A 12,305-nucleotide genomic window follows, 5' to 3' on the forward strand; every position below is an offset into this window, starting at 1 on the left:
TTTCTTTGCTTGGCAATTCACTCAAACATACTTTCACATTTCTATTAAGTCAATTTTAGACTTTTTAGACACACGGCAAGTTCACCCAAAACACCTACAATAAAGATTTCGTAAATATACATGGGACTGTTTTATTTTCAGCATTTCAAAGGATGATGTTGGAAATGTTCAAATGTTATTATGACCCTGTTAGAACAGCATAATTAACCAACCAGCGCAGACAGACTGAAACCCTCCAGAGACAAAAGGGATTCTTGCTGTTCTCCAGTTTATCAGTAAACTCCATGAGGTTCCTGCTCCTCAGAATGTGCAGTGTGATGTTCAGATGAAGATGTCTGCTGAATGCAGGGGTCAGATGGCTGAGCGGTTAGGGAATTGGGCTATTAATCAGAAGGTTGCAGGTTCGATTCCAGGCCGTGCCAAGTGACGTTGTGTCCTTGGGCAAGGCACTTCACCCTACTTGCCTCCGTGGAATGTCCCTGTACTTAATGTATGTCGCTCTGGATAAGAGCGTCTAAATGACTAAATGTAATGTAATGAATTCCTCTCACCTGTGTTTCTCTCACCTGTGTTCCTCTTCTTATCTTGACACGTGACCATGATCTTCACGTACAGTAGCATTGGATAACAGCAAAAAAAAAAGGAAGACCAAAGTACTTCAACTCTATGACAATAATCTGATCCTATATAATTCTTTATGACAGTAATCTGATATATATAGATATACTGTAAATGTTGCATGTATTTGTTTGATTTGATCCTGAGCTAAAGGTCCCTGTCTTTGTCTAAGTTGCTGTTTATTAAGCTATAAAAGCCACTCCCTCCAACCTCCTATCCAGGACATGATCACATGCTCACAAGCAGCTAAGGAGCAGTAAAGACAGGAGTCAGGCTTGTTGTTGTTGTTGTATTATTTTGTAAACTTTCTCACTTAAGTTTTCTACAACGCTTGGCTCACCTCAGTGTGGAGGCATGGTCGTACACGTACACACCTCAGCCCATGGGGGCAGACTGTGGGCACTCTCCATCAGCAGTCAAACCCCCAAATCAGTAAACACTCATCTGCACTATACAGTCATTCAGTCTAACATGACCCCGCTAACTGACACACTCCCCCGCCTCCACGACAAAGAAGAACAAATGAAATGTCAGAACTGTGTGTAAAGCCCTCCCCCAATGGTCAGAACTGTGTGTAAAGCCCTCCCCCATTGGAGGCTGAAATAGTTTCAGTTTAAGAAGACGTAACGTCCTGGTTTTCTAGCCTGGGAGGGATCCAAGAGTTCAGAAGAAACAAGTAAAAAGTAAGATATGCGGAGTGTTCTTCTGGTTATCCCCCCCCACCCCACCCCCTCCACACACACACACCCCTCTCAGGTCAGGGAGATATGTGTTTAACCAAGTGAGATATGTCTGGAGCCTAGTTCCTACTCCATGTACACTCGCAGATCTGAATGAACCCAGGACTTAAGTTATCTTACTTTCACTATACAATCATTTCAGATCTAGTCTTTTGTCTAGATGTGTAAAAGTTTAGCTGCTTATGGATAGAACTGTCAACCAACCTGTCTCGGGTTGGGAACTCTGTAGATATATAGATAACCCTAACCCCGACCCTAACCCTAACCCTGACCCTCTCCCTGAGGCCTGGGCCCAAGGCCAGCCTGCCTGGTTGAAGACGGAGACAGACCCCACCCCCATCATCTCCCCTGTAATGTTCTGATGTAAGACACAACGAGATCAGATCTAGAATCAGTCTCTGTGGCTCCACTGGGCTGAGCAGGAATCTAGTAGATACAGCAGGAATCTGATCGGAGATCTGATTGTTTAGATAGACTGGGAGGTTGATGGGCTGGGTTTATAGAATGAAGTGGACATTGGAGACAAACATGCAAACACGCACACAAAAACAGGCACATGCACGCACACACACTCCATTGGAGGAAGGAGCCCTTGGAGTGTAAAATATAAAGAGGAAGATATGACAGAATAGATTAAAGTGACAGTCCAGCTCAGCCTACATCATGTGTGTGTGTGTGTGTGTGTGTGTGCGTGAATCCTCTACATGTTACACCTTTGAGATAAAACAGACAGGAAACGTGTCACAGCTCCATGACACACAGAGAGGTCAGTGAGACAGGTCTGGACCATAAAAACAGATACCATGTAAAAAAACAAAACAACCAAAAACATACTGCACATAAAAATCTCTAGATATCACAAACATGTTATTGTTGTCCACCACAAGCGGACCAGTCAGGTTACGGGACACGGGTTACGGGTTTGTTGTTTTTCATGATGAGTTCTTAAGTGGAGAACCGTTCCTCCTCGTCTTGTTAACTCTGATGCTGCAGCTCCAAAGGAAAACACTAGAGGGAGACAGACACTGCTGGAGGATTGACGGAGGGGTGCTCTCTCTCACACACACACACACACACACACAGCTGTGTTGCAAATAGAGGGCATTTTCAGCGCACACATGCAATTTCTTCATATGTTTTTAACCGCAGGTTTCTTTTCTGAATTAATGAAAAAATTAAATAGAACGATACTAAAGAAACAGCCCTCTTTGCACATCCACTCGTCTGCCGTACACATGAACCTGCAGCCCGCCCTCTTGCTGGAGAGGCAGTCAGGTAAACAGACATGATGAGTCGGGACTTCCACCTCGTCCCCCGGAAGTTGAGACAACAGACGACGTCTCTCCTCAAAAACAGTATGTTTATAGTCGCACACATCAAGTCACTCTCTTCCACACCTTAGGTCCTCCTCAGAACAGTTCCACAGCTTCTTCGTCTCTGTCTCACACATCCTCCCTCCCTCAGTCCCCTTTTCTGTCTCCACACCAGTGGGGCAGACTACAGAAGGTTCTAGAGGTAGTGCTGACCCTCCTCCTGGATCTATCGTGCTCTATCCTCCTTCCCTCTCTGCCAGCCGGTGTGTGTGAGTGTGTGTGTGAGTGTGTGTGTGAGTGTGTGAGGACCGGCAAGTCAGAAGATCTCGGGCAGTGTGACGTTGCGGAGCAGCCACTGCTGGGAGCGCGTGTGTGTGCAGTCTTTAACGCTGGGAACCTGGCTGTCCTCCTCATTGGCCTTGTCCAAACACTGGTTACTGTTGACGTGCACCAGGGTCAGCTTCTGCAGAGAAGGGGGAGGAGGGGTGACAGTTCAGTGTTGGAAAACACAAACATACATCCATCCATCAATCTGAATACTCAGGTCTACTTGTTGACCAGCCAAATACAGAAACCAAGAAACACACACGCACATACACAGACTTACTCATCACACATTCTCTCTCTCAATCTCTCTTTCTCTTTTTCTCTCACTCTCTCTCACACACACACACACACGCACATACGCACACACACACACACTCACACATGCACACACACATGCACACACACACACTCACCACAGGGTCGTAATCCCAGAGCTGGTTCCCCTTGAGGTGGTGACACTTGAGCATCATGACAGGTCCGTTGAGTTTGGACACATCCAGACACAGGTCATCCGTTCGGATCTCCTTATTGGCAGTGTAGGAGAACACCTGTAAAGGCAGGGGTCAGGGGTGAACCCTCTCCCTGTGTTCCTCCACTCTACAACAGGAGACCTACCCATGTTCAGTCCTGTCACCTTGTTCTGACTCACCTGGTCTCTCTCTCTCTCTCTCTCTCTCTCTCTCTCTCTCTCTCTCTCTCTGTTTGTCCTCTCTCTCTCTCTGTTTGTCCTCTCTCTCTTTCTCTCTGTTTCGCTCCAACATTTTCACCTAAAAACCTCTTCCCCTGTCTCTGGATATGTACCTGGTTGCCTCCCATGCCATGGCAGTTGAAGATGCCAACTTTCTCGTTCTCCTTGCGAGCCATGTTGTCCAGACACTGGTTGGTCTCCACGTTCCGGATCTGACAGGGAACAATCACCCCATGATGAATAACTGGTGTGTGTGTTTGTAGATGTTTTGAGAGAGACGGTAGGTGGGCAGATGAGTGTGCATAACTGTCTGGGTAAGTAATCATGAGTGGTGTTAGGGTTTGTAAGTCAGAGGGAAATGTGTATGTGTGTGTGTTGAGGTGTGTGTGCGCATAACTGTCTGGACAAGTCATCAGGAATAGTGTTGGGGTTAGGGTTAGGCTGGGTTAACCCTAACCCATAACTGTCTGGACAAGTCATCAGGAATAGGGTTGGGGCTTGTAAGGGTTAGGGTTAGGCTGGGTTAACCCTAACCCATAACTGTCTGGACAAGTCATCAGGAATAGTGTTGGGGCTTGTAAGGGTTAGGGTTAGGCTGGGTTAACCCTAACCCATAACTGTCTGGACAAGTCATCAGGAATAGTGTTGGGGCTTGTAAGGGTTAGGGTTAGGCTGGGTTAACCCTAACCCATAACTGTCTGGACAAGTCATCAGGAATAGTGTTGGGGCTTGTAAGGGTTAGGGTTAGGCTGGGTTAACCCTAACCCATAACTGTCTGGACAAGTCATCAGGAATAGTGTTGGGGCTTGTAAGGGTTAGGGTTAGGCTGGGTTAACCCTAACCCATAACTGTCTGGACAAGTCATCAGGAATAGTGTTGGGGCTTGTAAGGGTTAGGGTTAGGCTGGGTTAACCCTAACCCATAACTGTCTGGACAAGTCATCAGGAATAGTGTTGGGGCTTGTAAGGGTTAGGGTTAGGCTGGGTTAACCCTAACCCATAACTGTCTGGACAAGTCATCAGGAATAGTGTTGGGGCTTGTAAGGGTTAGGGTTAGGCTGGGTTAACCCTAACCCATAACTGTCTGGACAAGTCATCAGGAATAGTGTTGGGGCTTGTAAGGGTTAGGGTTAGGCTGGGTTAACCCTAACCCATAACTGTCTGGACAAGTCATCAGGAATAGTGTTGGGGCTTGTAAGGGTTAGGGTTAGGCTGGGTTAACCCTAACCCATAACTGTCTGGACAAGTCATCAGGAATAGTGTTGGGGCTTGTAAGGGTTAGGGTTAGGCTGGGTTAACCCTAACCCATAACTGTCTGGACAAGTCATCAGGAATAGTGTTGGGGCTTGTAAGGGATAGGGTTAGGCTGGGTTAACCCTAACCCATAACTGTCTGGACAAGTCATCAGGAATAGTGTTGGGGCTTGTAAGGGTTAGGGTTAGGCTGGGTTAACCCTAACCCATAACTGTCTGGACAAGTCATCAGGAATAGTGTTGGGGCTTGTAAGGGTTAGGGTTAGGCTGGGTTAACCCTAACCCATAACTGTCTGGACAAGTCATCAGGAATAGTGTTGGGGCTTGTAAGGGTTAGGGTTAGGCTGGGTTAACCCTAACCCATAACTGTCTGGACAAGTCATCAGGAATAGTGTTGGGGCTTGTAAGGGTTAGGGTTAGGCTGGGTTAACCCTAACCCATAACTGTCTGGACAAGTCATCAGGAATAGTGTTGGGGCTTGTAAGGGTTAGGGTTAGGCTGGGTTAACCCTAACCCATAACTGTCTGGACAAGTCATCAGGAATAGTGTTGGGGCTTGTAAGGGTTAGGGTTAGGCTGGGTTAACCCTAACCCATAACTGTCTGGACAAGTCATCAGGAATAGTGTTGGGGCTTGTAAGGGTTAGGGTTAGGCTGGGTTAACCCTAACCCATAACTGTCTGGACAAGTCATCAGGAATAGTGTTGGGGCTTGTAAGGGTTAGGGTTAGGCTGGGTTAACCCTAACCCATAACTGTCTGGACAAGTCATCAGGAATAGTGTTGGGGCTTGTAAGGGTTAGGGTTAGGCTGGGTTAACCCTAACCCATAACTGTCTGGACAAGTCATCAGGAATAGTGTTGGGGCTTGTAAGGGTTAGGGTTAGGCTGGGTTAACCCTAACCCATAACTGTCTGGACAAGTCATCAGGAATAGTGTTGGGGCTTGTAAGGGTTAGGGTTAGGCTGGGTTAACCCTAACCCATAACTGTCTGGACAAGTCATCAGGAATAGTGTTGGGGCTTGTAAGGGTTAGGGTTAGGCTGGGTTAACCCTAACCCATAACTGTCTGGACAAGTCATCAGGAATAGTGTTGGGGCTTGTAAGGGTTAGGGTTAGGCTGGGTTAACCCTAACCCATAACTGTCTGGACAAGTCATCAGGAATAGTGTTGGGGCTTGTAAGGGTTAGGGTTAGGCTGGGTTAACCCTAACCCATAACTGTCTGGACAAGTCATCAGGAATAGTGTTGGGGCTTGTAAGGGTTAGGGTTAGGCTGGGTTAACCCTAACCCATAACTGTCTGGACAAGTCATCAGGAATAGTGTTGGGGCTTGTAAGGGTTAGGGTTAGGCTGGGTTAACCCTAACCCATAACTGTCTGGTGTGTTGGGGCTTGTAAGGTGTGTGTACCTCTCCTAGGGAGTAGTAGTGCCGGGGGATCTGGGAGTCTGGGTAGACGTGCTCTAGATACCAGCTGAAGGGTTTACACTGCAGCTTCTGTCTCAGAGACAAGCGGGACGTGATGTCACCGTAGTCCACCTTTGTCACGCCTGTGACACAAGCACACACGCACACACACACATGCACACACAAACACATGCACGCACGCGCACACACACAAACGTAACACACGTTACGTATACCTAAGGTACACTTAAACAAACCGCTAAAACGAAGTGGAAGACAGGGATTGTTGTTGTGTTTGTGTGTCCGTGGTAAGATGGCTTAATGGTTAATAGAGACTTTGTAGCGTGAAATCACTCCCACTACTTGCCCCCCCCCCACACTCTGTCAGGTCGTCACGACAACATCACACTGTCCCTTTGTTAAATGGAGAGGGTTAGGGTCAAACCTGCAGCCTGGCTTCAAGCCTCAAATACACATACTCTAACACAAACATACAACCACATGCACACGCACACAAACACCTTAACCCTAACCTGCACACGCACACAAACACCTTAACCCTAACCTGCACACACGCACACTAACACACAAACACCTTAACCCTAACCTGCACACACGCACACTAACACACAAACACCTTAACCCTAACCTGCACACACGCACACAAACACATGCACACACGCACACAAACACACACCTGGAGATATAATGTAGAAGAAGTTCTTGAAGTCGTCCATCCAGACCTCTGCCAGTCGCCGGTTGTTCTTGTTGATGATCTGTCCTGTTCCCCCAGGGAACGTGTAAGGTGTGGCCTTGCGGAACACGTGACCCACGTGAGAACACGTTACGATCTCCAATGTCCCTCCGCACTGCCAGATCTATAACACACCAAGCACAATTGAGACAAGCCTGGGACCAAGAGAATTTCCTGGCATTGTGTGTGTATAAATGTGTGTGTGTATAAGTGTGTGTGTGTGTATATATATATATAAGTGTGTGTGTATATAAGTGTGTGTGTGAGACTAGTGTGTGTGTATGTATTAGAGTTTGTGTATATTAGTGAGTATGTGAGTGAGAGTGAGACTCACCCTGAAGGAGATCTCCAGGTTTTCCCCCCCCCAAATGTCCATTCCTGCATCGTATGTCCCAATCTCCTGGAAGTATTCTCTGTGTATGGAGAACAGCCCCCCCGCCATGGTGGGGGTCCTGGGGGGGAAGATGGAAGGATGAACAGATGTAGGGAGGGATGAAGGGTAAGGAGGTAGGGAAGGAAGGATGGGAAGGAGAATATAGGGATGAAGGGAGGATGAGAGGAAGGGTGATCCTCTCAATTCAGGAAGGGATCCCTCACTGAATTGCTCCTCCCAAGGTTTCTTCAATTTTTTCCTTGTCTTCCTTGAGGGTTTAGGTTGGTTGAGGGGCAGTTCTATGGGCGTATGTGAAGCCCTCTGTGACATGGTTGCGTGTAAAAAGGCCTATTCAAATACATTTAGATTTGAATTGAAGGAACAAGCAATGTACACCCCTGCAGTATAGTCCACCGAAGTACAAAGCAATAACAGCATCATCTCTCTCTTTCCCCTCTCTGCAAAGTTCTTCCTGTTCTCTGACTAACCCTAGCGCATCTCTCTCCCTCTGCTGCTATTGACAGGACAAGCTACTATTTGGGTGTTTTTTCCTGGTATTGTTTTGCTCTGACAGTAGGTAATACTGGGTTATTTTCCTGACTGTTCTCACACATATATAGCTGCGCTGGAGTCAGACGCACTGAGCTGGCAACACACACACACACACACACCATACGAGGAAAACACACCCTGCCAGCCCCTGCGTGTGAGACGGCTGTGTACAACACTTCCAGCCCACGCTGTGTAGAGGTCGCCGTGGGAACAAGAGGAACGCAACAATGTGAAAAACACCTTGGCTGTCGGCATGGTGACACGTTTACATCTTGTTAAGGAAGCTGAGTTCATTGCCGCAGAGCTGGGCCTGGCGCAATGCACTAGGGATGCTAGTGTGACTAGACAGGTCTGAGGGTCAAACTCTACTGTACTATGGCCATCTGCAGCAGCTCTATAGCACCTCCTACTGGCCAGGTGGTTTTGTTAACCGCACTGTTTTCTTAACTGATAAGCCGGAACGGATAATAAAGTACTAAGAATCAAATATGTATTTAAATAATATTGAACTGGTCTTCCTCTTCTGGCAGCCTTGTTCTCTGCCACACCCACACACTTGGGCGGAAACAATTTGTTGACAATATCGACAACAAAAAAATATTTCTGTTGTCGACTAGTCGTTTGATCTCATATGACCTATTTTAAGGGCGTGCAATCGTTTTACATTTACTTTTAGTCATTTAGCAGAAGCTCTTATCCAGAGTGACTTACAGTAAGTACAGGGACATTCCCCCGAGGCAAGTAGGGTGAAATGCCTTGCCAAAGTTCAGAACGTCATTTGGCACGGCCGGGAATTGAACAGGCAAACTTCTGATTAATATCCCGGTTCCCTAACTGCTCAGCCATCTGACCCCCATTGATTTGATTAGCGTGGCGCTGTAGCATTAAACTGTAACGCTAGACCCTGCTACCCTTACGTATCCAATAGAAGACGAGACAACACGGTGATTACAAGATTGTTGGAGTGCAAAAAAAGCTGAACTAGCATGACGGAGGTGAAGTTAGTTTCTCATTTGACCTTCGTCTCAGATTCAGAAGACGCTCCTTTGCAGCGTCGCATTAAGGACCGGGTGAAAACTAAACCATACAATATAGAAAATGTATGTGTTTCAGGGGCGATTCTTGGATCAGACTTTTAGGGGGGCTCAGCCCCCAATGAGAACGTGACATGGATACAGTTCTTTGCAAAAGTGTTAAACCCCCTTGCTAATAAATCACTAAGTTCAATGGATAACAATTAATACATGTATTTACTATTTTGCAAAATATTGAATAAATGAAAAAACTCAAAGTCCCTTTTTCATGAACTACCAGCATCAAATGAAATGATAATGTGTCAACAATAAATAAACATTGTTTTAACACATTAGAGATAGCATGAAATCCACACACACACACACACACACATACAAGTAGCTGGTCTATTCAATCTCACATTTTATTGGAATGGAGGTTTCTGTATTGGAATGGATATTGATGTACAACACTAATGCACCATTTTATAATGGCAGCAGTCATTAGTATCATAGCCAGTTGTGACATGGCCCTGTTGTTCACTGTGTTGGTGGCCGTGCAGAAAGCAAGGCCACACAGAACTATGTCAGCCCTCGGAAATGACCACAATCATAAAGACACAGATTACATCAACTGTGTTGTGAGGGTGACCTCGGCTGGGAAACACGAGCAGGAAGAGGGGATGATGGACAAACCAAAACAAGCCTGTGTTCCCTGGCTTTCTCTCTTGGGACACGGCGACAACAGCTGTAATAATCCGGTGTGTGTGTGTTAATATGTGTGTGTGTGCGCGTAAGTATGTGTGTGTTAGTGTGTGTGTTGGTATGTGTGTGTGTGTGTGTGTTAGTGTGTGTGTTGGTATGTGTGTGTGTGTGTGTGTTAGTATGTGTTTGTGTTTTTTATTTTTTTTATTTACTGTTGCTTGCTTTTCTACAGGTTCACTTGCACTTATAGCAATTCATGTTGTTTAATTGTAACTTGTTTAACTACATGCTCTAAGGTTCTTCCCTTTGGGACTTATTTTGGTTGTTCACAATATATGCTTCATGTTTTGGCTACCTGCAATGTTTTTGGGGCTATCTTGTTGTTATTATCAGTGACCTATGCACTTTGTAAAGCTCTCTCTTGGAAGTTGCTTTGGATAAAAGCGTCTGCTAAATGAATAAATGCAAATGAGTGTGTGTGTACCTGACGGGCAGCGTTCTGTCTCCTTTGCGTCGGTCCATCTCTCTCTGAGGGACGGGGTACCAGCGGAAGTTCAGCTTCCAGTTGAACCCTCCGTAGGTCATGTCTGACCCTGCCATGTACTCAAACGTGTCATCACTGATCACGTCGATGATGGGACACACCACTGTCATCCTGCCTCCCACACACACACACACACACACACACACACACACACACACAAACACTGTTAGCAAACAATACTAAATGGTACTGTTATGTGTGCAGAGTGGGGTGTATCCTCCAGAGCAAAGCTCATTACTATGTAACACACACAATGCTATGACCTGCCTCCCTGCCTCCATCTCTCCTCCTGTCTGCCGTGTGGGTGTGGGTGAGTGAGTGAGTGTGTGTGTCCCAGCCTGTAGGTAACGGTAGCAAACAGAGAATCTGTCATTAAGTATCAAATCAACCCCCTGCAGCTATTGATTTTACAAACTTGCCAAAAGTGTGTGTGTGTGTCATCAGTCAGTGTGTGTGCGTGTGTCATTAGAGTCAGTGTGAGTAAGTGAGTGAGTGAGTGAGTGTGTGTGCAGTGTTTCCCACACACAGACTAATTGGTGGCGGTGCGCCACAGAATCAACACAATAAAAATGTTTTTAACACTATTTAGGCTAAAACACGCAGCGTATTTGTTCAGCGGCATTTCCTTTCCCTGCTCTCCCTCCGTCTCTGTCACTCACGTGTCTCTCTCATATACACACACAGTCACAACATCAGCACACGTAAGCAACGATGCACACCTACGCCGTTCTAGTAAGACAGACAGCTTTTGTGAAGGTGTGAATCATTTTGGATTAATATTTAATATAATAAAGTTCTGTGTAACAAATTATTAGCGAAGAAATTATTTTGAACTCCCCCCCACCCCACCGGTCTGACATGAAACAACCCCCCCCCCCCCCCTCGCCACCAATTGCTTTCTAATCTGTGGGAAACACTGTGTGTGTGTCATTAGAGTCAGTGTGTGAGTGAGTGTGTGTGCCATTAGAGTCAGTGTGTGTGTGAGTCTGTGTATCATTAGAGTCAGTGTGTGTCTGAGTGTGTGTGTCATTAGAGTCAGTGTGTCTGAGTGTGTGACAGAGAGAATGTGTGTCTGTTCTTCCTCAGGTCTCTACCCAGTACTTGCTTCTAGGTTGGTGTGTGTGTGTGCACGTGTGTGTGTTGGTGTGTGTGTGCACGTGTGTGTTCACAGGGCTCCAGTCTAACTTTTTCCCTTGGTTGCACTGGTGCGCCCAACTTTTTTAGTTATGTGCACCAGCACAACATTTAGGTGCACCCAAATTTTTCCTTGCGTCGCCACAATTTCAAGGTCACCTTTTTATCACGCTCCATATACATTCATATATATTATGTAAATGACCTTAAACAAGAATAAAGTGTAGGTAAATATTGGTTTTATTTGAAGTATGATTAAACTGTATATAAAAAAATATATATTTTAAGTGCTTCACTTCAAAATAGAAAGTGCTACTGTTTAAAAGTGCTTCCCTGAACTGAGACCTAACATTTCATGGCTCAAAGTCTTATAGCGGGTCCCCCCTTGCTGTCGCATGCCCTTCAGATGGCCAACACCTGTAATTTGGCTTTCTTGCCCTTTGGCCTTGGCTAAACCAGCTTGCCACACTCTCTAGCATCAAAATCCTAGCTCCATGGGTTAGCTCCATGGCCCAGCTCCGTAACTCAGGGGGGGCAATTAATTTTGACAAGGTGCCACATGAGAAACCTGAAATGTGTTAGAGGGCCGCATCAACGATAACTTGGACTTAATTCTGCTTACTATTCATTTTCACCCATTGTAAAAAGCAGTAAAGTATATATTTTGATTAGTTGCAACTGGTTATCAGAAGAATAATGATGTTCTGTAAATATTTATATAAATATTTTACTTGTTGGTCAACAAGGAAAAGACTATCGAAGTAACAGTAAAAACTAAAATAATCATTACATCAGTGTTTCATTTTATTTATAACTAGTTAATCTTCACAAACACTAAAAAGTTATTTTTCATTATGTTAAAGATATGCAATTGATCAACTTTATACAAAAA

The 12,305-nt window shown here is 45.6% G+C and overlaps 1 protein-coding gene across 2 annotated transcripts in view; it reads right to left on the reverse strand.

The window, feature by feature from the left end:
• Positions 1 to 893: 893 nt before the first annotated feature.
• galnt1 (UDP-N-acetyl-alpha-D-galactosamine:polypeptide N-acetylgalactosaminyltransferase 1) overlaps positions 894 to 12,305 on the reverse strand; it is a 45,689-nt gene continuing 34,277 nt past the window's right edge. For both annotated transcript variants that reach the window (XM_047050132.1, XM_047050133.1), the window contains exons 8-14: positions 10,220 to 10,390; positions 7,427 to 7,544; positions 7,036 to 7,216; positions 6,342 to 6,481; positions 3,800 to 3,898; positions 3,412 to 3,546; positions 894 to 3,134 (exon numbers count right to left, since the gene is read on the reverse strand). In XM_047050132.1, coding sequence (XP_046906088.1) covers positions 2,988 to 3,134; positions 3,412 to 3,546; positions 3,800 to 3,898; positions 6,342 to 6,481; positions 7,036 to 7,216; positions 7,427 to 7,544; positions 10,220 to 10,390 — 991 coding nt within the window. In that variant the 3' untranslated portion in view covers positions 894 to 2,987. The remainder of the gene's footprint in view (positions 3,135 to 3,411; positions 3,547 to 3,799; positions 3,899 to 6,341; positions 6,482 to 7,035; positions 7,217 to 7,426; positions 7,545 to 10,219; positions 10,391 to 12,305) is intronic.

This window comes from Hypomesus transpacificus, unplaced genomic scaffold (genome assembly GCF_021917145.1).
Source record: "Hypomesus transpacificus isolate Combined female unplaced genomic scaffold, fHypTra1 scaffold_101, whole genome shotgun sequence".
NCBI lineage: Eukaryota > Metazoa > Chordata > Actinopteri > Osmeriformes > Osmeridae > Hypomesus > Hypomesus transpacificus.